Source organism: Diprion similis, chromosome 10 (assembly GCF_021155765.1).
Source record: "Diprion similis isolate iyDipSimi1 chromosome 10, iyDipSimi1.1, whole genome shotgun sequence".
NCBI classification, from domain to species: Eukaryota; Metazoa; Arthropoda; class Insecta; order Hymenoptera; family Diprionidae; genus Diprion; species Diprion similis.
The window spans coordinates 22250069-22273148 of NC_060114.1; the positions used below are offsets into that span (position 1 = coordinate 22250069).

General features: G+C 40.0%; 2 protein-coding genes across 6 annotated transcripts; both read left to right on the forward strand.

Annotated features, from left to right (window-relative positions):
* The first annotated feature begins 1407 nt into the window (after positions 1-1407).
* Positions 1408-13818, forward strand: LOC124410837 (F-BAR domain only protein 2). 4 transcript variants are annotated; one of them, XM_046889503.1, is made up of 12 exons: positions 1408-1662; positions 3178-3489; positions 4037-4294; positions 4401-4596; positions 4774-4938; positions 10096-10195; positions 10479-10746; positions 10841-11111; positions 11266-11743; positions 11817-12033; positions 12112-12460; positions 12544-13818. In XM_046889503.1, the coding sequence occupies exons 1-12, from the start codon at positions 1633-1635 to the stop codon at positions 12612-12614; spliced, it is 2715 nt and encodes a 904-aa protein (XP_046745459.1). In that variant the 5' UTR covers positions 1408-1632; the 3' UTR covers positions 12615-13818. The 4 variants fall into 4 exon arrangements, with proteins under 4 accessions (XP_046745459.1, XP_046745460.1, XP_046745461.1 ...); XM_046889504.1 differs by having other exon boundaries at positions 10096-10186; XM_046889505.1 differs by having other exon boundaries at positions 1409-1662; positions 4774-4893.
* Positions 13819-15789: 1971 nt separating this feature from the next.
* LOC124410853 (E3 ubiquitin-protein ligase SIAH1-like) lies at positions 15790-21225 on the forward strand. 2 transcript variants are annotated; one of them, XM_046889533.1, is made up of 5 exons: positions 15790-16696; positions 17388-17536; positions 17681-17920; positions 18073-18265; positions 19118-19733. In XM_046889533.1, exons 1-5 carry the CDS (start codon positions 16530-16532, stop codon positions 19293-19295), a joined length of 927 nt encoding a protein of 308 aa, XP_046745489.1. In that variant the 5' UTR covers positions 15790-16529; the 3' UTR covers positions 19296-19733. The 2 variants fall into 2 exon arrangements, with proteins under 2 accessions (XP_046745489.1, XP_046745488.1); XM_046889532.1 differs by adding an exon at positions 21052-21225 and having other exon boundaries at positions 15797-17536; positions 19118-19447.
* The last annotated feature ends 1855 nt before the right edge of the window (positions 21226-23080 follow it).

Here is a 23080-nt window from a genome sequence, read left to right on the forward strand (position 1 = left end):
AAAGAGCGAGCCTTATGGGGATTTTTCTGCCACAAAAAGTCACTAGATCAGCAGATCACTCACGACAGATAGCCTGCGCGCGCTGTGAGAAATGTTGAAGCCGACATTGAAAAGAGAACAATATAGGAGAGTAAGTTTTCGTCCTTCTAATGAGTGAGTTGGAGGGGGTACGGCAGAGAGCGGTAGTGGGGAGGCTTTGCATCTCTTTGCTTTGCATAATAAACTCACATTTCTGTTTATCTCGAAATTTTTACCCATCGATCTCTCTTTCTCTCTCTCTCTCTATCTCTCCTTACCTTGTTTTCGATCTGAAACGAAATGCGAGTTCGATTCTATACGAATCATCATATGACGTGAGCTTTGTCACATTCAGGAAGGAAGAGGGAAGGAGTCATATCTTCGCCTTACAAAAGTGGGCCACATTCTGATAGGAAGTTTGTCGTTCCAATAGCGCCGTTCACAACACCGGTTTCGTCTGTTGCAGTGCGCCTGATGGCTGACGATATGAAATAAACTCTCAAGCCCCAATTCTTTAATTAAAAATTATGCGCCCATGTAGCGCGTTCAAATTTCCGAAGCAACAGACGAAACCAGCGCTGCGAGCGGTGCTATCGGTACTATAAACTCCCGATCAGAATGTGTTCCACCTTTGCCATCGGAAAGAGTTCGGAGTTACGTCTTCTCCCCTCTTCCTTCCTGGTCACATAATTTGTATAGAATCAAGCTCGCATTTTGGTTCGGACCGAAAATGAGTTAGACAGAAGCCCAAGGCATTAATGAACATTGCTGTACATACATTCATACGGTGTCATCAAGCGGGCAGATTTGATGATATCGTAAGAGTTTCGCAGCATGCTGTGACTGTATACGGGAATGCGTTTGCAGTGCTGTCAGTATTGGCAGTGAAAAGAGGAACATACCCAAAACCACGGTGTAAGGAAACAGGCGGCTTCTTGCGCATCACTGCCACATCGGCCATTGAGAACGTGCCCCCACATGACGTCATTCACCATTACCATATAGTTGTCGTGACGGTCGTGACGTTATGTGAGGAGTGGTGGGGTGGAGCTATCACGTGACTTTGCTACTGCGCATCACCGTTTAGAGCACACCTCGTTTCCTTACACCATGCCCAAAGCCAAAACTACAGCACGACGCTATTTCTCTCGGCTCGCTGCCTCTCTATGCCGTCGAATAGCAAGCGCACGTTCCAGCGCTGTCATCTCCTCTATCTCCTACTTCCTGTTGTATATAAAAATAAGATAAAAATTATCTCTACGACACAAGACGGCGGTGCTTGCCATCGCTGCCGTAGTGCCGTCCAGTGCCGTCTGTGCTATGCGCCTGTGCTCCTGCGGAGCGGAAAGTTGTATAAAGTTGAAGCCGGAACCGTGGGTCAGACAGAGGCGGGTAGTTGTGTAGTGTCAACTGTCGTGACGCAGGTTCTGCGAATCGTCGGTGGTTGGGGGTGGTTAACTGTATTCATATCGTGAGCGTAACACAAATTGGATTACATTTAGTGTTCATCAGTTGACGGCAAGAGGCGTGGCAAGAAGTGCAGCATAGCGTGGTGCGAAAGTGGGCGACGGGAGGTTCAGAGTGCATAACATGACGGCCTGACATCCACTCACCATGACCGTGGACTTTGCTGATTATTTCTGGGTAAGTGGTTGTGCTTTTGCAAACGTAAACGAGATTTTTCCAGCTCAACTCCGCCCATCAGGTTATGTGTGGACACCTACAGCGTCACTGGGAAGATGCATTGTTCTTTGTTTCCATTTTCTCGTCCAATTCACACTACTTTCGACGAGCTCAGATTTATGTCAATCACTTTCCTGTCGTTTGTCTTGAATTCCCTCGCCTGCCGCTCGGCCCTTCCCATCCGTTTATATACATTATCAACTATACGGTCTACTATCATACGTTTACGAATCACAACATCGTCGTATGGATTCTTGACGTTACGAACGGTATAAATACCGGAAGTATACAGACAGACGAAGACGTAGTCCCCAATGTGTCCCCATGACGGATCATTAGCGATTTACGCCGGGCTTACGAGTTACGCGATATACTACGCGTGGCTCGAATACTCACTCTATCTATCTTTCCCTTTCACTCTTCTTCTTCGCTCTCTTCCTCTTGCTCTTTCCTCCTCCTACAACTTAAGGTTCACTTGATTTGGTAATTCGGAGTGACTGGGAGTAGTCTCAGGCAGTGACTCTTGACTGAAATAAAATGCCATTCTGAATTAACCTATGGCAGTGCCATACTTTTGCCTGAGAGTTACTAACCGAGGCTACTCAAAGTCATTCCGAATTGACAAAACAACCTAGGAGTAATCCAACTCTTGTCGCAGCTTTCATGTGTACGCAATGTTGCCATGTATATGGGTGTACGTACAATGAGACGCCAGCCCTTTATTACCAACGTTATTTCTGTAATTGCCTATTTAGCTTACATCAAACTATAAAGGTCTCGGCCTTTTGTCTTCTACTTTTGCTTCTCTAGGCTGTTTCATACAATGGTGGTTGAGCAATCGATGTCAGGCAAGGTTGGGCACAAGAATTTTTTTTGCAATAATATTGGAAACCTGTCATCTTTCCTAATATTCGCCCTTCCTACATCATTTATCATGATAAAAATTAGTGCAGGTATTGCTCTGATTTTAGCTACAATATGGAAGCCCCACATAAAATGTACCTTAGGGATTCTTAATTGTATAAGATAATGAGATAATATACAATAATAATATAATATATGTACTGAAATAAAACTATATGATAATAATAGTATATCAACCATTTGACGAGGGTCAATAAGCCAGTTGATCCAAATTATTCGCAGGTTTTGTATTCTTTATTGTTCGGAGTTCATGGTGACTAACTGCACCATGCACCTATTGCTCAGAAATGCTTGACAATTGACGTACATAATGAAAATTCATCAAATAGTTCCTATTGTCTCTGCAACCAGGATAGAATAACTTGTTGGAACGTCCACCTTTCATGTAGACCACAATTTTCTATCAAAAATATTGTTGCCTCTCTGTTCATCACATTGTATATGTGCTATAGGAATGTATATACTCGTTAATCCTCCAAATCACACGCGAGAGGTGTGTCAATTAAATCAGACATGTGTCGTTAGAATAATGAAATTTCTCTGAATCCATAGGGTGAAAAGAATAATGGGTTTGATGTACTGTACCATAATATGAAGCATGGGGCAATCGCCAGTAAAGAACTGGCAGACTTTCTGCGCGAGAGATCAGCAATTGAAGAAAGTAATTACAAGCTTCTAAGCAAAGTTGCCAAGCAAGCGAGCGGTACTGGCGGTAGTCATGGAACTTTTGCCCCTGTCTGGGCGGCACTGCGAGGTGCTGCTGAAAAATTAGCTGGCCTCCATTTACAGATGGCACAGAAAGTTGGGGAACTGATTAAAGATGTTTCCAAATATGCAGATGAGCTTCATAAAAAGCACAAAGTGGTGAGACTTGCATTATTATCGCAAATTCGGAGTTAAACTGGTTTATTGATTATTTATTGGTACCAAATATTTAGATTTGAAATAAACTATACTTTAATGAATTAACATCGTTAAATTCGTTTAACTGCTCTGTGTCACGACTTACATCGTCATACTTATGTAGCTGCACTGTTGAGATTCGGTCGTTCATAATTCCAAATAGCCACACAGAAAGGAAAAGTCCATGGCAATTAGTGTGGCTCGGATATGGTTTTTGCCTTTCCTCAACAGTCGAGTCACTTCCTGAGTAAAAATTATCTGGCAACAAAGCAGATGCCCTTCGTTTTGTATCTGCTCAGTTCAGTTCACATTTTTTTATCTCAGCAGTAGAAGCTTATCAATTGCCGCCCACTGTTCAGCCCCCAGACTACCGTTGGTCGATTTATCAAATTTTCAGGCCAAGGTTCTCCTGCAAATGAATACAATTCTGATACTTGAAAAATTACATATCCAAATTGTTTTTCGCTCAAGTGATTTAAATTGATCAACAATCAAATTTAATGCTTAGGTGAAGGAAGAAGAATCTAGCACTTTAGATGTCGTACAAAGTATCCAAAATACAACAGTTACGTTACAAAAAGCCAAGGATATGTGCGTCCAGAAAGGTTTAGAATTGGAGAAATTGAAAAAAGACAATGCCAGTCAACGAGAGCTGGAAAAAGCTGATGCAAAATTCAAGAAATCTCAAGACGATTACAAAGCACTGGTGGAAAAGTATAATGCAATCCGCAACGATTTTGAGTCCAAAATGACTCAGGCCTGCAAGGTATTCGCACCGTTACATATGTCTAGAAACAATTGATACCTAGTAACAAATAACTGAAATCTCTCTTCCTAATCTGTATCACTGACAAATTAAGTTTTATTTTTAGCGATTTCAAGACATCGAGGAAACTCATTTAAAGCACATGAAGGAATTTTTGAACACTTACGCCGATGTTCTGCAGAGTAATCATGAGCAAGTTGGTCAAGTTCATATAGACTTCAAAAGACAGTGTCTGGATATGACTGTGGACAAACTGTTGGAACAATTTGTTCAAAGCAAATATACGGGGTTTGAAAAGCCAGGTGAGAAATTGCTTATTTTTCTCGAAAAATATAGTATAAACATGTAAGGATTGTAAATAGTGTAGAAAATGTGAATTACCTTTATTTGACGCAACTACGTTGATTCTGACCTAAGTTTTGTTCACACATATCGATATGCCACTAATTCAGATTACTATTTGTTTACCGTCCGTCTAGGTGTCATCGAGTACGAAGAGGTAATGCTGAGCTTGAGTGCGACGACTATGACACAACCAGCCCAGCAGGAAGGTAGTGCGGATGTCTCCAAGGCTGCTAATGGTGAAACAGGGGTTGCTGGTAAAAAACTAAATTCAACAAAAAGTTGGGGAGCTAAGGGGCAAGGTAATTTGGTGGGCGGAAAGGATCGCGTAAGTCCTGAAAAAAATAAGGAAAATATGAAAAATAAGGAACACGAGATAGAACGGCAGCTGCATCAGGAACAAGAACAACAACCACAGCCACCGACCAAGGCATCGCGTCGTACCACTTCGCTCCTTAATCTTTTCATGTCCAACTCCCAGGGTAGGTTCTTTACATCGATTCAAGCCGGTATTACACTTTCATGTTTTATATAAACTTTTTTTTTTTCCATGTCAAGCCTGCCTCAATATCGAGCAGCAAAGTAGGGATCAATATATGCTTCTCACTTCGTGAGAAGCAACTGTGCAATCGGTGAATGTTTGAATCATTTTTGAAGCAGGTTTGATCCTTCCTCAGTAGCGTGAGTACCGAGTACATAGGGTATAATAGCTCACTTCGATTCTTAATTACAATACTCATCACGCTAGGAATCTAGTCGAAGCACACATAATCACGAATGCGTTGACCATCGCTAGACGTAACATTTTTTTTGCAATCTCGTGCCCTGCACGTTAAGCTTATATGCGATTGCCATTGCCGTTACATTGTGACGCTTTTCCAACATCCTTTAACCGGTGACGGAAGCTGGTGCTGACCATATTTTAATTCATTAATTGCAATCCAGCGACGGATATATTTTCAATAAGAAACAGCTCCAGTTTGAGGCTAACACCTTGAGCTCATTGAAGTAGCGTTGAAAGCGACAAGTATTGTTTCAGAACGACAGAAGAACGCAGGGTCTGTCGGTACAGCCCTGGCCAATTTCCAGCGGAACAATCCACCTTCCACAGTATCACCTTCCAGCATCTCCAGGAACCCTCTAAGAGGATCCAAATGTAACTGCTTAACATTGTGTTGTTACCTAACTCTCATTTATGGTGTGCACATTGTCACCAGACTTTACTCTTCCCTTACTCATTCTTTGCCCTCTAATTAACAAAGTTCAAAAGATGAAATTCAATTTTGTCAAATTTATTTTAAACTATAAACTTAGTTCATAACCCGCTCAATTCTGTTATTTCTCTATTTGAGACTGTTGTTTAAGCAAAATGATTGCAGGTCAATGCTTGATCGAACTTTGATTACTGGTTAAGCTATTTATCTGGAGAATAGAACAAACCCATCCGTTAGAGGAATTTGGAGTAGTTCTGAGTCTAGCTCACATTCGCCAGTGCTACTGCTTATCGAGAATAGTTTACTTTTCTGATAACAAGCGAACAGCAAAAATTGTAAAATATATGCCAATTTTTCCTACATATTTTACACAATTTAGTTATCGATACACAACGAAACCAGTTTTACATGAGATTACGTAGCAATCGTTATCGAAGTTGTGATATTTTCTTATTAATATAAGAATTGGTAATTGCGGAAATTCCAACGCTGCCAAGATGAATGGGTGATTTTACATCAAGTGATATTTCTGTTTTTGTAAGAAACGTGGTCTTTTATTTTGATTGAGAGTGAATACTTACGGAGCGGATCGCTACTGGAAACAACCCGGACATATCGAATACGAATTCTCTGTAAATTTTAGAAAATTTTGTGCGACTTCTGAAATATCCAAACTTTTCATACATTTGATACAATTATTTACTCTCGCAACGTTAATACATTGTATCCACAATATTTCATTCGATGTGTCTTTCATTTAGCAGCGGTTACAGCTGTGCTTTACAAACCGATGACTCTGAGAAATATAGCATATTCACTCGACGCTGTTAGGGCTCTGTTTACTCATCTTTATGACACAATCCATTAATTCAAGCAGCCAAAATAATATTTTAAATGAAGGGAAAATTTTTATTCAATTTCATCTAGAGTTCTATCAAAACTCCAAGTTCCTCTTACTATCGACACGCACAATTAATACCTTCATTTTCACAATAAACTATTATTGTTGTCTCTTAACAAACTTGCCTATGTTTAAACATGAAAGTAACTCTTGGAGTAATTCCAGATCAAATCACAGTTTTATGAAACTATCTAAGAAACTGTTTTTTTGTCAAGTCACAAATTCTTTACATCCTTCAAAATAAATTTTATCGCATGCCTTTTACAAAAAAATTTAGTGTCGTTACATTCAAAGTGGTACAAGGCAAAGATTTGAAAAAAAGGAAAAGAAAAATCGTTCATAGTGAGCTTCAAATCTTACGTCTCCGAACCTATTCACAGGATAAACCTGAAGTTTACAACCCATCGGTATACTTGACATTTGGGTTTTCTTGCAAAATGGATTCTTCTCTCTTCCTTTTCCGTCAAGGTTTTTAGAGTATGAAAAACGATATCGTCTGCATTACGAAATTCTTGAAAAACTCTGAGATATTGTCTCTTTTGAAACTTGCACTCGATTTTCCACAGGATTGTTGAAAAGTTGAAGGATTTGAAAGATGTTTTGCGTATTTACATGGAATTACTCGCGTGTTAAATAATTTCTCAGTTTATAGCTATGCACTGCTTTCAAATTTTTAGACGAGGAAGCTAATACCTACATCAGTAAAAAGCAAATCACGAGTGCTTTTAAATCTTCTCCTGGTTGCGGTGATATTTATATGTTTCTTTTTGCTATTCTGTACATATTACCTGAAACAAATAAGAAGCGGCATGTACAAAATTGTCCAACTAAAGGACAATACTTACAAATTGTAGTTATACGTAACAAATCCACATAAATTTGACACTAAAAAATACATAATTAACCATCAAAAAGTAGCGTAAATTGAGAAGAAAAACATGACAGGAAAGTTGATCCATTCTCTAGCTACAGACTTGAGTTGCTAACTTTTTCGTGCTTTTCTTCAGGTAGCACGTGCCAATTGTTTTTCTAACAATCGTTTGGGTGTTGCTGCACAAAGACGATATCACTTTATCAAAGTATTTCGGTTGCAATGTGATATACCGATGACGCAAGAACAAAAATATGCAGCGCACGGAAATTGATGGGTATATGTCCGTATATATAAATACACAAGAAGTTTCTAGATTTTATCTGTGCAGTAGCGATTAAGACAGTAAATATTGTATAGAATTGGGAATTGGACTTGGATAGCGTCAAGGAGATGGGGTGGGGCGACGTTGCCGTGGCTTCAGGTGAGCCGTTCCTCATAAAGTAATTAATGCATGGCGCTCATTCTGATTTCAACTATTTATTTTCCAAGTGACGAGAAGTTGTAGTCCAGACACGCGTATCAGATCCGCGTTTACCATTCAAACATCTAATTTCCAACTTATCATTTCTACCATTAGTATTACGTTTTCACGTCAGTTTACGAGTCGTTATTACCATAAATTTCTCATCGTAAAATACTTTACAATTGCCGGGGCTCAATTTATTATTATTATTATTATTATTATTATTATTATTATTTATCTGGAAATTTATCAACACTAGAAGTTGTTAGAAAAACAATTTTTATAGTGGTTGAACTTGCTGGGTATTCAATGCAGCGGTGGCGGAGGTTTCTTAGACAGTACAAGATATACATTACACTATTCTAAAAATTCGTTTGAGGTGGAAGAAAAACATTACTTACGTATGAAATCAAAGAAAAACCATATCATCCTCGCCTTATTTACATAACTCCCGACATTTTAGTAATAAAATCATATAACTAACTATTACAAAAGTCCTTACTCGCCTTGTCAAGTTGAGGCAAACGATTCATGTGATTGTATTTGTTTTGCGTTTCGGGTTCAACGAGTAGTTGGCTCTTATGTCTACAATTGTTCACTGTGTTACAGAGAGCTAACTTTATGCTACTATTATTTCTCCATCTTGCGTTTCTGTATAGTATGAATTTTTGAGTCAAGTCATTTCATATCAAGTATCAATATTCAACCACCAATTTATGCTAACGGTAGGCAAACAAGGCTGACCCGACGTGAAGTGGCTTCTACGCCATCCTTTAGGGTGTCTTGTCGAATCCACCGTGTGGCTTGTAGGACTCATGAAAATGCACGTACACCTTCTAAACGCAAAATCTATTTGCATGCTATTATGTACACGCAGGCTTAGTATAGTTGTCGTGATGCACATGGCGCTAAACACAGCATTAACTTGAACCTCTCATTGTCTGAACATTTATTACCTACTCTACTATGGGCACTTGCTCCGATTTCACTTTGTGCTACAATTTTTACACTTGGAAAGTAAATCTCTCTTTACCTTAGCCCTTAGCTACCATTGTAATCTAATTAAAGTATACCGGTTAGGCATGTGCGGGTTTTCAAATTTTTCCAAATCCCCAGGTATTTGACTTTGCTCGAATACATATATGCAAGCACATCTGAAGCTTACCTCCCGAAGTGGATTCTGACCGATTGAAGGCCTCCCACGTCACCTGCTATGCCAGTCGAATAGATGGCAACGGACGACACTGGTGGCCTCGAATCATTCAGCATCCATCCACCTCTGGAGGTGGACCTGCTTTCAACCGGAAATATTCGCTGTATATGCCCGATGTTACGACACTTAGGTTTTGATGAAGCTTGATACTGCCGCGAAATCCCATGATGCTTGTGATTGGTTGCTGGACTGAGCGAATTTCGCAGTGCTAAAAGGATATGAACTACATGGTATATCTGTATTTATCGCTGTGCAACTCGGCACAGTTCAGCTACATAATAGCACGCCTTGTTAAGAGGAAGGTGCCGCACAGTGGTAACGTCGGTACGTGCCTGATGGCCAAGTCGCACACGAGCTTGGCTCTCGTGCACTATCCACCAAAACCACAGTTGAGTCCAGCTAATGTACGTTTTCAGTATTACCGACTGATTGAGTTGACATTCACCCAGGTTCAATATTTTATTTGGTAATCCGCATATGCCTAATGGCAATAAACATTTACATGGTCTATTCGATACATGAACCACACCGCGACTGTGGCGAGAAAATGAAGAATTGTCAATCATTTGAGACAAACTTGATATACTCGGCACAGTGGGAAATCCGGAAAGGAAGCGTTAGTGATCACGATTGGGACAGATGTATGTAAATTGTTGAGAAATTGGACATACACGTTGGTTGCTGATCTTTTCGCTTACCGTTATTCCCGATACAATCGTATTCACAAACGTTCACCTTTTCTATTTGTATGAAATTTTACCACAGTCACAGTGACCAACCTTGACCGTCTACAGGGTTCCTGCGAAGTAGGAGAGAAAAACGAAAAGAGAAAAAGGCGAAGAAGAAAAAAGACACAGTGGAGACTAGCAGCAACAAAGAAGAGAAGTCCGACCCGTCAGTATATGCATGCTCGGCAGACCTAGTGCACGCTATGTTGTCCTGAATGTAATTAAAGTTATCTGGGCTGATGACATCTGGTCTTTTGCAAGCCATACCGTACCTTGGATTTGTGTAGGTTTTTTACTGCCACAATCTGAGGAAACGACTTGTGCGGTTTCCCGCATTTTTCATTATGCAAACAGTCGAAAGTATGAAATGATTGCACTGGGGCTGCCGAAAACAATTTATCTACTCGAAGATCAAAGGTGCAAATTTTCACGTTGCATGACTATTTAAGGGAGGAGAAAGACGACGGTCGTAAATCTGGAACACCGACGCCTGAGGTCGACGAAGATGGATTCTGTATAAAACCGAAAGTTGACCCTTGGGAAAACGAAAGAGGGTTTTACTCAAGCTCGGACAGTGACTCCGAAGATGAAAGAGAGCGTAAAATTCGTGTCGAAATCAAACCTTTGAGCAACGGCAGTGCTCCGATGAGTGCTAGTGTCGACGAGCTCCGAGCAACAGTGGAAAACCTCTCTTTGTCTCCTGTAGGCACAATCGCGGTAAGCTGGAGTACCCTTCGCTTAGGGATTATTGACATTATACGCTTATACCGTTCAACCTCGCAATTCCAATGAAAATATGACACTCAACCAGGGTCGTAGAGGGTCCAACGCCGATACAGATCACCACATGAAGAGGTCACAGTCTGTCTCTCAGCAGCTCGGAGGAAAGCCCAGTTCTGACCTCCTCGGCTTGAACCTCTTCAATCCCAGCAGTACACCGTCCAGTGCCTCAACGCCGACAAGCGGTCACCCTTACGCACCACTTCAAAGCCCGCCACCTCTATCCTCTCCGCCCACGATTTCTCAACCCTCGCCACATACGCATGCCCCAGCCACAGCTCACCCCAACCCACGATTCCAAGGTAAACTCAGATCTTGATTTTTGAGGACAGAGGAAGGTAGAATATGGAAAAGTCGGGAGAATTTGTGCAGTGGGTGGGTCACGCGTGCAGATGAGAAATTAACGATGCAAAATGTTATCAGCACTCTTCGCTAAGAGATCTTTCGATATTTCAGATAGCGATCTATTTTCCGAGGTAGGGGAAATCAGTGTGGCTCTACCGCCGAAGCAGTCACCTAGTGCCTCCATAGCGATTCCAAGGCCACCTTCGAGACGAGGTGACGGGATGAGTGCGGCGACGTCTCGTGGTCGAGTTTCGCCGGCAACATTATCTCGAGCCGACAGTGTGGCCAGTCTGGAGTTTCGAACGTCCGGTGTGGCGGTCGGATCATCGAGGGGACCCTCGCCCCTAACAATCGGTCTGGCTGATACAATACCTTTAGCTGTCGCGTTCCATGAAATAGTTCACTCTTACTTTCGGGGCACAGATGAAACTCGATGTCAGGTGAAGCTCAGCGGAGATATGATGCTATCCTTTCCAGCTGGCATCGTTGCCGTCCTGGCCAATAATCCAAATCCTGCTAAGCTAGTTTTTCGTGTTAAAAATAGCAACAGACTCGAAAAGTTACTGCCAAACAGTCAGCTGATCAGCTTGTAAGTTTTGACACTACGAAAGAATCCTTTATCGAACTACAATATCACTCATGAATCTGTATATTCGTTGAAGGGATGCTACGCAAGCAACGGCTGACAGTACAGTATTCGACTTCAATATGAGTGCCTTAACCACCCTACTTCGACGGCAGGCGGAACAAAATCCTTCAGCTTCCTACTTTAATGTGGATATACTCAAGTACCAAATAAAGAACAAGGAGGGTGCAGGATCGTGCCCCTTTCAACTCGTCGCATATTGGAAATGCGAAACAACGCATACCGACTTGAAAGTATGTAGCTACCGATACACTCTACTGATAATCTCAAAGACCGTGATCTATTCATAATCAGTTTCATCCCATCCATAGATTGATTACAAGTACAACAGTCGTGCAATGGCATTACCAAGCCCGCTTCTGAATGTTCACATAGCTTCGCTGATTGACGGAGGTTTCAAGAGCCTGCACAGTAAGCCACTCGCTCAGTGGCTTCCTGATTCTAATCGAATATTGTGGAAATTCACTGAACTCTCGCAGCATAGCGAAGGTGGTGGTGTCGGATCTCTTAAAGCAAGGATTGAGCTGGATCAAGGGCCAGGATCACAAGGAACAATATTCACGCAATTCAATTGCGAAGGCACTACCCTGTCCGGGGTTGAGTTTGAACTCGTCGGTGTTGGGTATAGGCTCAGTTTAGTGAAGCGGAGATTCGTCTCCGGTGAGTCACCTGATGTTTTCTTCGAGCTATAAAGAAAATTTAAGAAAAGAAACTTTCAAATAACATGAGCTAACGATTTCCAGGGCGGTACATGTGCGACGGTGATTCAGATCTAAGACCTCGTTACGCAGCGCCACCATCCACGATAAACTGATGTCTGGTAAATTGGGAAATGCGTTAACATACAGGAGAGGAATCAGTTTCCTCTTCCACTCTCCCACCCTCCGCCTCCAGTCATCCTCTTCACTGTCTTGGAATGCTGCTGTAACCTGAATATGTATCCTGGATACCAAAGAAACAAGTATAAGAGTTGTGCGTGTATAGCTTTACTCGCAATTCAAGTTTACCTTATATATCTCATGAGAGTTTATCTGCTAAAATATTACAGTTCCGGTATATTTTGTTAGTAGTACTCTCCTTGGTGTCCAGTAAGTACATTGAATGCAGTCGTGTCTATAAACTGTAATTAGGATAATTTTCAAACGGAATGGAACAGACTAGATTTGACATATTTTTTACTCTCTACACACAAACACACGCACTTGAAGTAGATCACTTTATCATCTATCACTACGTTAATTGTGGTATTTTTTTAAATTGTCATTAATATTATTAATTATTGTTATTATTACTATTAACATCATTACTGTTGTTGTTATTATCATTGTCATCATAATCATCATAATCTTCATCGTCATGGACAATGTTATAATTCGATTATCTCGACTATTGTCATTGTTTGTTCATTGCGCTCTATCACCGATAGCCAAACCTTCCAAGTTAATCATTCTAACTTTATAGAAATTTTATGTATGCATTGGTAGGGCCTAGAATTATCATCATACTGCAATAATTTAGCCAGAATGATGATATGCCGGGTTCATGTAAATCATTTATCGAGCAAATATTTATGTAGGCTCCCTATAACATCCTCTGTACCCGAGTTCGTTAGACTCAAACCAAGTATCAGTTCGTGCCTCGCATACTTGCGTATTGATTCAACGCAATCTGAGAATAATTGCGATATCAACTAAATGATTTCAATATTGTAAATAATTGACTACTTATAATACGTGTATACACATGCTAATACATACGTACATATGTATGTACATCAATTCAATAATATTAAAACTTCTAATTAGTAGTTTCATTTCACAGGGTGCCCAATAATTTAGAAGTTCGGGAAATTTCAGGAATGTATATTCCACAGAGAAAAATCGAAACAATCTCCAGAAATTTTATAAAAGTGAAGAACCCCCCCGGCTTTGAAACGAAATCTGAATTACACGCGTACCGATCTGGGTAAAACTATTCATTAGTAAAACTTTGATTAATCAGGGCAATGACAGACTGGGTAAACCGGGAACTGTCGGAGAACTTCATCAATTGGGATAAGTTGGGGTTACGTTGCTGCACCGGGAAATGCATTTTTTTTCCTCAAATCATTTTCAACTTTCAACTGTGCGTCATAAATTCGGTCAAATTCGATTTTGAAAATATTCAATTTTCATGTCTTCTCGCTCCTCCCCACCATTGTAGACGATTTTTTAGCACTGTGGTCGTAAAAAAAATCGAAGCTTTATTTCGGCAAAATGTCCAGCAGTGTAATAGAATTGTCTCTAACAAAATGAGTTTAGCATATAAGTCATTTTGCATCAAACCCAATATTCTCGAAATATATCGCCATTTTTAGTTTATCTAAATGTTTTTAAGTGGATTTGACGAACGAAAAAATAGATACGTGTTTGGCCGAACAAATTTAGTATCTATATCAAGATTTTAGAATGTAATTTCAAATAATGCATACACGCTCTCCTTTTAGTGTCCATATTTTCAAAAGTACCGAAGAAAACAGTATGCATTTCGGTATACATTTCTTTATTTCTGCGTCAAAAGGAAAATATATTGCAGTGTTTTTGTTCAGAATTGTGTATACATAGAATGGGGGCGAGGGCACCCCCTAAAGAATAATTGCAGATGTCATAACTGCACACTTGTCGAATTAGAACTTCGAAGATCAAGTTTTTACACATTAAATTTTCATTTACCAATCTGCTGCATTAAAAGTAGGATAGATATCATTTTCTACTCCTAATCGGTTTTAAATCTAGATATCTTACATTCAAATATGTCACGTGAAGTTCATTGTAATAGTACATTACGCACCATGGTAGGGAAAGTAAGCTATTCCAAACTGCGTGCAAGATTAACACCCGAGCGATCCGAGCCGAAGATTAGTGTGGCAAGAACGCAGTTTGGGACGTCTTTTTCACTCCCGTGTTACGTATACTATTTTTCACCACCCCCTGCATCGGAAAGTACAACTTCGCGTTATGCGAGGGGCAGAAAGTTGTACTTTCCGCGCAGATGTGGTGAAAAGAAACTTACGATTAGTTAGCTCTTTCTTTCTTCTGCACGGCCTTTCACGTCGTAAAAATTGAGGATTGGTCTTGAACCTAGAATCCTAAATTGCCCAGTTGCTGGACAACTTGTTAAACTTCGTATTTCAATTTTATATTAGCTCTTTGGAAATCTGTTAAATATTCATATAAAAATCTCAACCATTGCAGTTGTACTGTACGTACATTTAACCGTCTTAATTCTTGCCAAAGTTCTTACCCACACGAGAGAAACGAAATTCCCTTTTCCCAAAATCGAATTCTGTTAGTCGTTCAAATTACGTATTTTTCACTGATAATGAGTGCGGCTCCGTAATAGGGGAAATTATAGTTTCACGTTTACGGCACGGAAGGATCGAAATTAAGTACAGTGTCCTCAACTTACCGACTCGGTCCTTAGATCACAATCGAGTGCTCTTGCGGTGCAACATGGAGTGAAAATTGCCAGACAACCAGCCATCGGTATTATTCTTTTCAAGCAAGGAAAAGAGGACGACGAGACTGGGGTAACGGCAGTGCCCTACACTTACCACCTCGCCAATGTCAATTGAGGGTGCGTTTCCGATATGAGCTTCCAATGCTGTCAGCAATCTTTGAGCTCTGAGGAATAAATTCGGATAAAAGTATAGAATCGATCGAAATCGACAAAATTTTACGTCGTGTGAATTGCAAAATGTAAGTGCGTCACTTGTGTCGGTTAAAATCCGAGCCTAGACAACTTTTATAATAAAAAAGGGCATAAGAGCGTGATTTTATATGCAATCTGAACAGTTAGACTCCAAAACATGTCTTTCACCAGAGACTACTCATCTCTGAAGTCAGTGTTCTGAAACAACTGCCTGGCTACTTGCCATAAAAACTCCCTAGAAGACAGGCAGAACCACAGGGCAGAACTCGCAGAACTAGTCGTTAACTCGATAGCGCAAAAGCGAAAGATCAGCAACAGCATTGAAAGGTGCAGTGCCAGTAATCGAATTGTATGATGGAAGGAGATAGACAATTGGAAGAAGAAGAAAAAGAATCCATGTGATGTGATAATCGGACAAGGCCTAACATACCTATTTTTTTACTCGCCTAGTTTGTGGTGTAATCTGTAAGTCGTGCAGTGCACGTATTGCAAACGTTGGTACTATGCGGTAAGCTTGTGTGTACTTGCATATAAATGTGCTTGAATGCGTGCATGCATGCATGCATCGAAAGCAAGTATAAGCAGGAGAAGTTGCTAGTGCAGTGTTGATTATTGCAGTATTTGAAAGAAAGACAGACAATCAGCCAATAGACATTTTATCATCATGAAGTGTCCAGAGATACGACGGATAACGTTCGCGCATCACCTGTTGTGAATCACAGTGAAGATATAAGTACTGGCTACTAAACTACAATGTACGTATGGTATGTATGTGTGTACGTCCATACATGCATACATGCTGGCATGTGCTGAAGTAGAGAAGTGACAAAGTAGGACTGGAAAACACGCCGTACGCGTACGGCGTGCCTGTAGTAGGTAGGCACCTTGCGAACGTCGCCTACCACTCACTCGCCAGTCGCCCCAGCCTGCTGCCTCTCGTCGTCAGTCTTCAGTCTATCTACTAGATCCGAGTTTGGATTTGATCGCGTCCACCCTAAATCCGAGTCCGCGCCCTCACCAGCGATCGTCCGACGCCACGATGCCGTTCCCATCCCCGTCGTCTTCGCTCTCCTTGTCAGTGTCAATAATATCGTCAGTTTCGTTGTCGTCGTCGTCGTCATCGTCATCGTTATCATCATCGTCGTCGTCGCCATCATCATCATCACCATCATCATCATCATCATCATCATCATCATTGCCGTCGTCGTTGCCGTCGCCGTTGTCGCTGTTATTGTCGTCGCAGCTTCCGTTGCCGTTGCCACCGCCCGTACACAGCACCACCACAGCAGAGCAAATTGTCGACGCGCCTCGATCGCGCTACATCGCGATGTAGCTTTCCCGTCGATTCGGTTTATTTTTTTATTATCAAGTGTCCGTAAACGTTGACACTATCCGTACCACAGAAGGAAGGGGTTAGTTTCCATGTCGGAAGACTCGGGCTTGTTTGCGTCCAACGATAATCTTCGTTCAAGTGCCTTTTTTTAATCTTATCATTACTACTATAAGCAAGACCTATACCAAAACCAATACCAAAATAAGAATATCCAATGAATAATACCGGAACGTTGTGACAGGCTGACTTGCATCCTTTTCTTGTGGAACCTCACTGGTGCGGAAAATTCATAATGAAATCGTTAACAAGTTGACGAGAGTTAACGAGATAGACCAGCCCACCAGGTACACCTCGGATATCAGGGGCAGCTGATCAGATATAAAACGAAACCAGGGACGTTCTTTCGCACGGAAAATTAGATTTAGATAAGACCAGTGACCGAGGAAGGAAGCGTCTCGATACAGTCTACGGTCTGCTCGGCACAATGTCACAATTGAATATAAGCTCGGGGAAGCGAGGTCGTGGAGTACCGGGCACTTCGGCGTCGGCAGCCTCGGCATTAAGTAGTTCTGCGGATCTAGCCAGCCTCTTCGAGTGTCCTGTGTGCTTTGACTACGTCCTGCCACCTATACTGCAATGCCAGAGCGGTCATCTAGTATGCAGCAACTGTCGCCCTAAGCTCAACTGTTGTCCCACTTGTCGGGGCCCCCTAGGTTAGTATATGCATTATTTACCATCATTGTACCATTTACCTACACTTTTGTAGTATCTACCTATGTTTGACGGTGATGAGTACCGATGCTGTTATCTTGTCATCCGGTTTACCTTGAATTAAAAAAAAAAACAAAAACAAACAGGTAACATCAGAAACCTGGCAATGGAGAAAGTAGCGAGCAATGTAATGTTCCCCTGCAAGTATTCGACAAGCGGTTGCACTGTATCTCTTGTTCATACGGAGAAAGCTGATCACGAGGATGCTTGTGAGTTTCGCCCTTACAGTTGTCCTTGCCCCGGTGCCTCTTGCAAGTGGCAGGGATCCCTCGAACAAGTCATGCCTCACCTTGTTATGAGCCATAAGAGCATTACCACCCTTCAAGGTAATCTGATAATATTAGTATTAGCTTACAACTATTTGCAACAATTCATGCAACAGACTAATCATTGCGAAAGACAGTGATTTTTTTATCACTGCAACTGGTGATATGCTATAATTTGAAACACATTCTACAGCAACCCTATTCCCTTCTAGGTGAAGACATCGTGTTTTTAGCAACAGATATCAATCTTTCCGGAGCAGTAGATTGGGTAATGATGCAGTCATGTTTTGGTCATCACTTTATGCTCGTCTTGGAGAAACAAGAAAAGTACGACGGACATCAGCAATTCTTTGCCATTGTTCAACTAATTGGTTCAAGGAAACAAGCTGAAAACTTCGCGTACAGGTAGCCATATCATTTTTTTATAATCTCATGACTATATATTATTCGCTACTGAGGTCACGACAGGCAGGTCCTGGGATAAAAAGTAGGGGGCAATTGGCTTTTATCATACTGTTAATTACATACGTGAATGCATTAATATCAACATATCAATTTTTCAAAAAATTAATAGTTAATTTATTCACTTGAAATATATTTGTCCGCAAAATCGGGGACTCGAAAATATATTAAAGAAATGTAATTTAACTGATGTAAATTTTTTTATTTTCCTATTCTATTCGTATTCAGATATTCCTAGTAATGGATTAGAATTTATTTTGTATACATATAAAGAATTCCGTTTATACTCTTCTTAACAGTATCGCACGTGTTCCTACTTTTTGTCATTTATCATAGATAAATATCGTTTGGATTATTTATTGTTTGTGTGAAAATGTTTTATCACAACGGACAATTATATCCGATATCTATTCCATGACATAAACATTTTCCCTTCACTTTTGAAGATTGACGTAAATATCAGGTAGAGCCTGCATTATTATAATTGGTATCGAGAATATGATATGGTTAATGTTCTGTTACATTATTATAGGTATAGTACATGGTTCTATATAAATAATATATAACCAGGTTTATAGTCAGGATCAAGTTCACGGACTTCAATCATAGATGGATTGAACATACATGTGCAACCCATACTAAGCGCTGTACATGTTTTCATGCATATTTATGAATATATAATTGTATATACAGTATAGAATAATGAGGACAAGATGAGTCGTGTAAGTTCAAAGTTTGGTTGTGAAACTAACGATGGCATCTAAGTCTCTGGTTTTTTCTTTCTCTTTATTCCAGATTGGAATTAAATGGTCATAGACGACGGCTGACGTGGGAAGCTATGCCAAGATCTATCCACGAAGGTGTGTCTTCTGCTATTCTTAATTCCGATTGTTTAGTGTTTGATACGTCGATGGCACAATTATTTGCCGATAATGGAAACCTTGGGATCAACGTGACCATTTCTATGGCTTGAAATGAACAAATGATCAGATAGGAAGCAAATGAACAATGCTGGACAATGAAAATCGTGCACGGCGTCACATATACAGTGGAGATGTCTTCATTCGATAAGGTCGACCTTACATGACTTCCCGTTCCTACCGCCTTGATATACTTGGAACTAAGGTAGAGCATTTTTCCGTCTCTAGCGAAATCATCACTGTATACAAGATGACAGATATAATTTATCCAACATTAGGTTCGCGATTAATTTCTAACTATTCGCTAGTAGTTACCATACCGATTATCTAATGATCCTGATTTACATTAGTCGGTTTAATAGTAGAGTTCTGTACAATAACATACTTTTTACATAAATAATTCTACTCTACTAATTTTGGTATAGTTACTGTCTACACAAAACCAGTAATTAAGTAGAGAATAGTTGACAATTGCAATAGCTGACGATTAAAAACACATTCTGTAGATTCACACGTTTCGGACCCGACTACTCGGCTCTATCGCAATAAACTACTACTTCACGTGTACTATTCGCTCTACTTTGCCCGCTGCTATGTTTAGTGCCCTACTTTCATTGTGATAAGTAAGGTGTAGAAACGAAATAGTACATACCATACCTCTTTACTCTACTACTAAACCCACCAATGTAAACCAGGCAGTAGGATTGGGACTAAATTGACATTTCCTAAGTAATGTTTTTATTGCATACAGAAGTTTTATTTTATTTCGTCAGACCAAGTAATCAATTATATGAACAGCTATTAAGGGTCAGTATTTTATTTCAGCTGATTTTCGTTATTTTACTAGCAATGATTGTAGCGAATAATTAAAAAATTTGCAAGTGAATCTCATCAACTCGTCAGTTAGATGTTGGAAAAACTATTTTTTAAAGTTCTCAGAATCATTGACATTTTAAATTTGATGATATTGGGGACATTGAATGAAATTCTTTAAAAAAAAAGAAATGGAAATCGTCGAGACTTTGCGCATATGCATCATATTCATATATTTATTAAGAGCTAGGGTAAGTTCAACACGATCTAAGAGTGACATGATTATGTATAATTTTTTTTCTCGTTCTCACATATACGCACACCGTCCGAGGTAGACTCTGACTGATTCAATGCCACGTGTATCGTCTGCTGCCATCTATTCAACCTGCAGAGCAGACAACACCAGTGGCCTTGAATCGGTCAGAATCCACCTCGGAAGGTGTACATGTTAGAGTGGCCTTTAAAATTGGTTTGGGTGGACATTAACTGAGTCACCCCCCAACCTGGCTCGAACGAATAAATAAAAATCTGGACTTAAGCACAACTCTGTATCTCAATGGCAAATTGTGCCTATTAGATGAATACCATTAATTTTTATACACTTTTAAAGTGCGTTGTCAGAACAAGTGCCAAAAAATTTTAGGTACTTCTGATGTTCCGCAGCTGTATGAAATATCACATCGGGGATTGTTGAACTTTGATTCATATGGATTTTGAATTTTTCAAATGTTTGACTATTTATGGCGGAAAATCATAACTCGAAAATCCCAGAAAGTTAATGTTATCTGAATGAACAACAAAACGTCCCTACAGGCACCATTTGTATTTGGAATATCAAGTTGCGCAATAACACCGAGTTTTGTTCGGGAATGGTTCAGTTAAAATTCAGTGAAGACCATCTTCTAAGGGCCAACCTAATATATATACACACAATATCACATGTATACCTATAAAATCGAATAAAATGAGCGATTACAGATTAGTGTACAATTATAGAATTGAAGGCTTTATGGACTTCGGTCAACATCCAGCCACGTACCTTCGACGAACATTAAAATGCGAATCCCAAGTTTAATATTGAGCGAGCTCGGTGTTGTCAATTCCCAGTCAGACTGCGCTCCCGAAAAAAACCGAGCTCATTGATTTGAAATAAATCAGAAATCAATTCAAGTATCACGTTGTGTCTGAGGTGAATTTTTCGATGATCCAAGTAACTCTGAAAAACTTCGTTATCATGTTCTCACAATAAACTTATTGAATTTTTGCAGACCAAAGAACAAATACCCCAGTTCTCGCATAACTACTGATTCTTTTTTGGGGCCCAGAGATCACTAAAGAACTCGAGATTGAAAATTATGAAATATTGGGTATGCCTACGTCTATCAGTTGGCACTGCTACTCCACTGATGATCCTAGGCAGTATATTTGTACACAGAAAATATGAGGTGAAGTTGAGTTACTCAAGATGACTGTGCCCTACGCTAGCCACTATGGGATGGCCCCACTATGACTATTAGCAGGCCGATTCAGTAAATGTTTTTTGTATAGAAATTGCGCCTGCTTCTACCTGTTCATTAAATGGAGCTAATATGCACCATCCAGGTCCTAAAAATGAACAAAAGTAAGTGCCGGTTCTTAAACCACATGTGTATACAACATATGTGCCCCCAATTAAGTTTACTTTATTATTGGTGTACCAATCATTTTATCAGGGCTTTCTTCATCCCCATCCTATAGATTCAACTTGAACTAAAACTTATAATTTTCAGCATTTTCACTTTTATCGTTAATCATGACACCCAGTCTGTGGCTTTGAATATGAACACATTTTTATTCCGTACTTGAAATTTCAGAACAAGCCCGCATTGTATTGTATTTATTCTTAGATAGTTTCTGTATCCTAGGAAAACTAACTGCTGTTCATCTTTACATTAGAGTCGCTCATCCATTTTTACGTTTCTGAATGTATGCAATATTCGGACTTGCAATTTTCTAATATTTATTTAATCAAAGTGTCGTCTGTCGGGTATAGAATAATACAAAAGTAACTGACGATTCAAAATACATTATTCATGATAAAATTTTTGGTTAGTATTTAGAGTAATGTTAATAAGCTTAAGATTCAGAATTAGTAATTTCAAGACAGCGTAATTAGTATTTTAATTATTAATTTTCTGCCCGTGAGACATTAAACTCACAGCGTTAATCGAAAAATAATCTTCAGTCAATATCACAGTTTTGAACCAATAGCAGAATAAAAAACAAAAACGCTGAGAATCAAACTTTCCCTCAAAGTGAGTAATTTCAGTCCCATATTAAATTATCATCCTTCGTTTCAATTTTCTTGTTGATAATGTCGCTTTGGTCCACTATTGAATGTCTTGCACCAAAAGAGATGTCAACCGGCATGTCACTTTTCTTCTCATTTTTTCACGGTGCTTTGCATACTTTCAATGCCTTTCCACTCCTTTCTTTTATGAAATAACGAAAACGAAATAACGTTGAACGAAATTAAAAATTCTCGAAAATTCTGTAATTTTTTGTCACAGCATTTCTGTAGATATATTCGGAAACGCAATTGAATCAAACTGTATTTATTTTATACCTAAAATGATTCGATATATGCACCGAGTTGAAGCCATAATTAGAGAGTGAGAGCAACAGCTGGAGTCGGATCTCTCACTCTCGTCTATATGGGATTTTCACGGGTAGGAAAATACTGCTGCCAAGTTTGTGACCAATAGGAATGCCAATAAAGCAGGAAATTGCTGCCTAGAGTACCTACAAAACACGCTCTAGCACTACCTGATCCACGCTGTATGCGAGTTGCCTATTTCCTTGACATTCCTATCAGCAAAGAACTAGACATAAATACTGCGCCTTAGGGTGCGTTCCGATATTGGCTCCCGGTGCTGTCAACAATCTTTTATCCCTTTTGCGCTCCCAAGTTTGTGGGTAGCTCTGCCTCTGTCCTAGGGAATTTTAAGCGCTGCCAGCTAATTTCGGAACGCACCCTTAGTCCGCC

Excerpts from the sequence above, each read along its gene's own strand:
- LOC124410837 (XM_046889503.1), top strand. The coding sequence starts at position 1,633 with ATGACCGTGGACTTTGCTGATTATTTCTGG. Across the intron at positions 1,663-3,177 it reads ACTTTGCTGATTATTTCTGG|GGTGAAAAGAATAATGGGTT; the intron begins GTAAGTGGTTGT and ends CTGAATCCATAG. Across the intron at positions 4,597-4,773 it reads TACGGGGTTTGAAAAGCCAG|GTGTCATCGAGTACGAAGAG; the intron begins GTGAGAAATTGC and ends CCGTCCGTCTAG.
- LOC124410853 (XM_046889533.1), top strand. The coding sequence starts at position 16,530 with ATGCCGTTCCCATCCCCGTCGTCTTCGCTCTCCTTGTCAGTGTCAATA. Across the intron at positions 16,697-17,387 it reads TCATCATCATTGCCGTCGTC|TAGTTCTGCGGATCTAGCCA; the intron begins GTTGCCGTCGCC and ends CTCGGCATTAAG. Across the intron at positions 17,537-17,680 it reads CACTTGTCGGGGCCCCCTAG|GTAACATCAGAAACCTGGCA; the intron begins GTTAGTATATGC and ends AAAAACAAACAG.